Source organism: Metarhizium robertsii (genome assembly GCF_000187425.2).
Source record: "Metarhizium robertsii ARSEF 23 chromosome Unknown MAA_Scf_17, whole genome shotgun sequence".
Classification (NCBI taxonomy): Eukaryota; Fungi; Ascomycota; class Sordariomycetes; order Hypocreales; family Clavicipitaceae; genus Metarhizium; species Metarhizium robertsii.
Window position 1 is genome coordinate 8,345 of NW_011942157.1, and position 2,913 is coordinate 11,257.

The 2,913-nt window shown below is 46.1% G+C and overlaps 1 protein-coding gene across 1 annotated transcript in view; it reads right to left on the reverse strand.

The window, feature by feature from the left end:
- Positions 1-610, reverse strand: part of MAA_10052 (uncharacterized protein) — a gene marked incomplete at both ends in the record, with an annotated part of 1,552 nt that extends 942 nt beyond the window's left edge. Inside the window, one exon of the mRNA XM_007828050.1 lies at positions 6-610. Coding sequence (XP_007826241.1) covers positions 6-610 — 605 coding nt within the window. The remainder of the gene's footprint in view (positions 1-5) is intronic.
- Between the last annotated feature and the right edge of the window lie 2,303 nt (positions 611-2,913).

Sequence of the window (2,913 nt, forward strand, 5' to 3'; positions counted from 1 at the left end):
TGTACAATTTTGCCCATGTATGCCAGTGCTCCCGCAGCGCCTGAGTGTCGTGCATCCATGGCTTGCCAGCAGCAGTGAAGTGAATGATAGCCGCTTGGTCATACAAAGCCCGTAGTTGTTGGTCTGTCGCAGTGCCATTAGACGACCTAGAACCCATCCACAGGGGAATGTTCCAATCTTCCCAGTGACTATTGAGGGTCACATATCTCTCGCTCAATCGATCTCCCCGCTCGGCAAATAGGTCGTTGATAAGGTCCATGTCGTACTTGTCAGACTTTATACTTTTCGCGGCAGCCTTGACCCTATCCCACATCGGTTTGCCCGGCTGGATCAACATACAAGTGCTAGTAATGGTATCATTGCTTATCCAATAAGCGGTTGGAGCCATAAAATCCGTCATTTGAGTGTCGAAAATCATGTCCAGGTTTCGAAGTATTAGTTGGTCGGCGTCAAGTACCAGGAGTCTCTGAATCGAAGAATCGTATACGTGCAATCTAAAGGCCGCTAGTTTTAAGAGACATCCCTCGTAGTATGGGATGCTGTTTGCGTGAAGTGGCAGAGGCGTTTCCTTGATCAGGCTTATATTTTTCGCAGCCAGGGCGTCTTGCATCGTTCGTGAAACACCATCAGATATGATGGCGAAAATGCGATACCTTGTGCCCATCAAATGCTGCAAGATGTGTGCGTTAACCAACACTGAGCAGGCATAGTTGTCGCTGTGAGCGTAGAAGTAAAAGTGTGTTGGTTAATATATTTCTTTGCACTTCGACTTGTACGAGGTGAATGACTCGAAACTCTAAAAGCAGCCAATGAACAAGGAAGGAATGCCAAGAGATGTTATTGCGGCATCATATAAGGCGCTGCTCCTCCACTTTTAAATGGAGGCTGGTCATGGTTGTCTCACGACGAGATGTAGCCCAGAAGTATTAGGGTTCTCCACCAGGGGTGAGGATTTTGGGACGGTTTTGCCGATATGATTTCCCATAACTTCGCTCTATCCTTATTCAATTGTTAATTTGTCAATTGAGCCAACAGCCAACAAGATTACTGCCAGTCTTGGACGGCCGGCTTCATGTTGAATCTCGCTCCCGCCTGCCAGAGTGGCCTTGTTTGTGGAACCCAGACTTCTTGTAGAGGCGAGCGTTGATCCTGGCATCCATGCAGAAGAGACGTGAGGGCCGTGTTGTTGCTGTGACGGTACTTTGTGACGATACAAGGGCACGAGCAAGGTCGAGTGCGACTTGGATAAAGCGATTGTTCACAAGAAGAGTAAGAGCTCCCGGCAGAAGCTCTGAGTCGAGGTATCTAAGCCCTAAGGCGGGGCCGTTCCCTTACAGTTGCTTGTAGTAGCTGCAATTCTAACAATGTCTCATCGGTGGGTGAGAAATCCCTTTCGGGCTCAACATTTAAGGATTCAGCTTCAAGGTATTCATATCGTTGATGGCATAGTTTTGAGACCCTAGTATGTCCAATAACACCACATGCTGTACTCTTTGACGGCATTTTCCAGCGTTGTTCCATGGCTTCGAAAGCCCATTTCTCCCGCTGTGTGCTTGATATAGGTACCCGGGAGCCCTCCTTTCGATATCTCTCAAGCCGTTGAGGTTCGATAAGGTGAATAGGTTGACCCTCTCTCTTATATTGCCAATGGGTATGAAACTCATCTGAGGCCAGAGGAAGCTTAGCATCAATGGCTGCGTTAACTCGATGATTTCATGTTATGTCATGTTATGAGACTCATTGTTAACTAAGCTTCTTCACAAAAACATTATTCTTGTTATTGTTCCCCCTCCTAAACCCTAGAAACTCAAGATATTTAATACCTTCGGAATACTGCTGCCTGAAGGCCGGCGTATATAACTACTGTTGCCATTTGCTACTCTGTTGACAGAACGCTTGCGTGTTTCAATGAACAGAGGCAGTTTTATCCGGCAGGTGGACACAAGATAGCCCATTTGATGCTGTAAATCTCCTTGTACAAGGTCGTGAGAGGGGTGGGTTTTCAGCATCTATTAATTTTCGCTGTTCTTCAACCTTTCGTATGTATAGCCCCTTGTTGTGATTGAACTTACTTCTATTACATTATGGCTGACAGCTCTCATACATATAAGACCTAGTGGCACGGCCAGTGCCACTAGGCAGTGACTCATCATGTCTTGGTACATGACTCACACCAAGTCAACACCTCTAATGAAACCCAAACTCGCACGATGCTATAGAGGTTTCCGGAAATCTCAATAGATATCTGAGTCTTTTGGTGTTACTAACAATGCGTAAGCTCTAGTAGCTGGTTTAGTATAGCGTTCTTGATTTGACGCCATACCTCAAAAAGGTCCAGTTGCGAAGTCCCAATACAATCTTTTATAATACCGTGAATGCCTTCAACGCGAGATGTAGCGACATTGCCAAAGTGGACGTATTGGTCAACCCTGTGAATGGCCTCTAGCGAGTTGATTCAACTAACTATTCTCTAAGCTGCTTACTATCAAGATGAAGAAGGAAAGGAAAAGGAAATAGTTATACATACGCCATAACTTGATAACAGCGCCTTATACATTCCCAGTACGCCTCCACAGATGGTTCTAGAATAAGGCCGCCGCTTCGTCTTGAGTATTGGTTTCCGGCCTAACTACTATGTGCCCCACGAGGTACTGGAATGTCTGTTCTCGCGGTCAGCCGGCGTTCCCCTCGCTTCCACAGAATGGTCTTACCTTTTGTGGGCAGTTATTAAATAACACGTAAATATCCTGCTTCGTCTTTTTTCCGTTAACCCAAGTAACATACGACACCAGTCTCCCATCGGCTACCTTTTCTATGGTATCGATGGATTGGATTTTGTCCTCCCATGATTCCAACGGTGGCTTCCACTCAGTGAGGTCGTTGTTTGAGCTCATACATGGGCAAAATTGTACA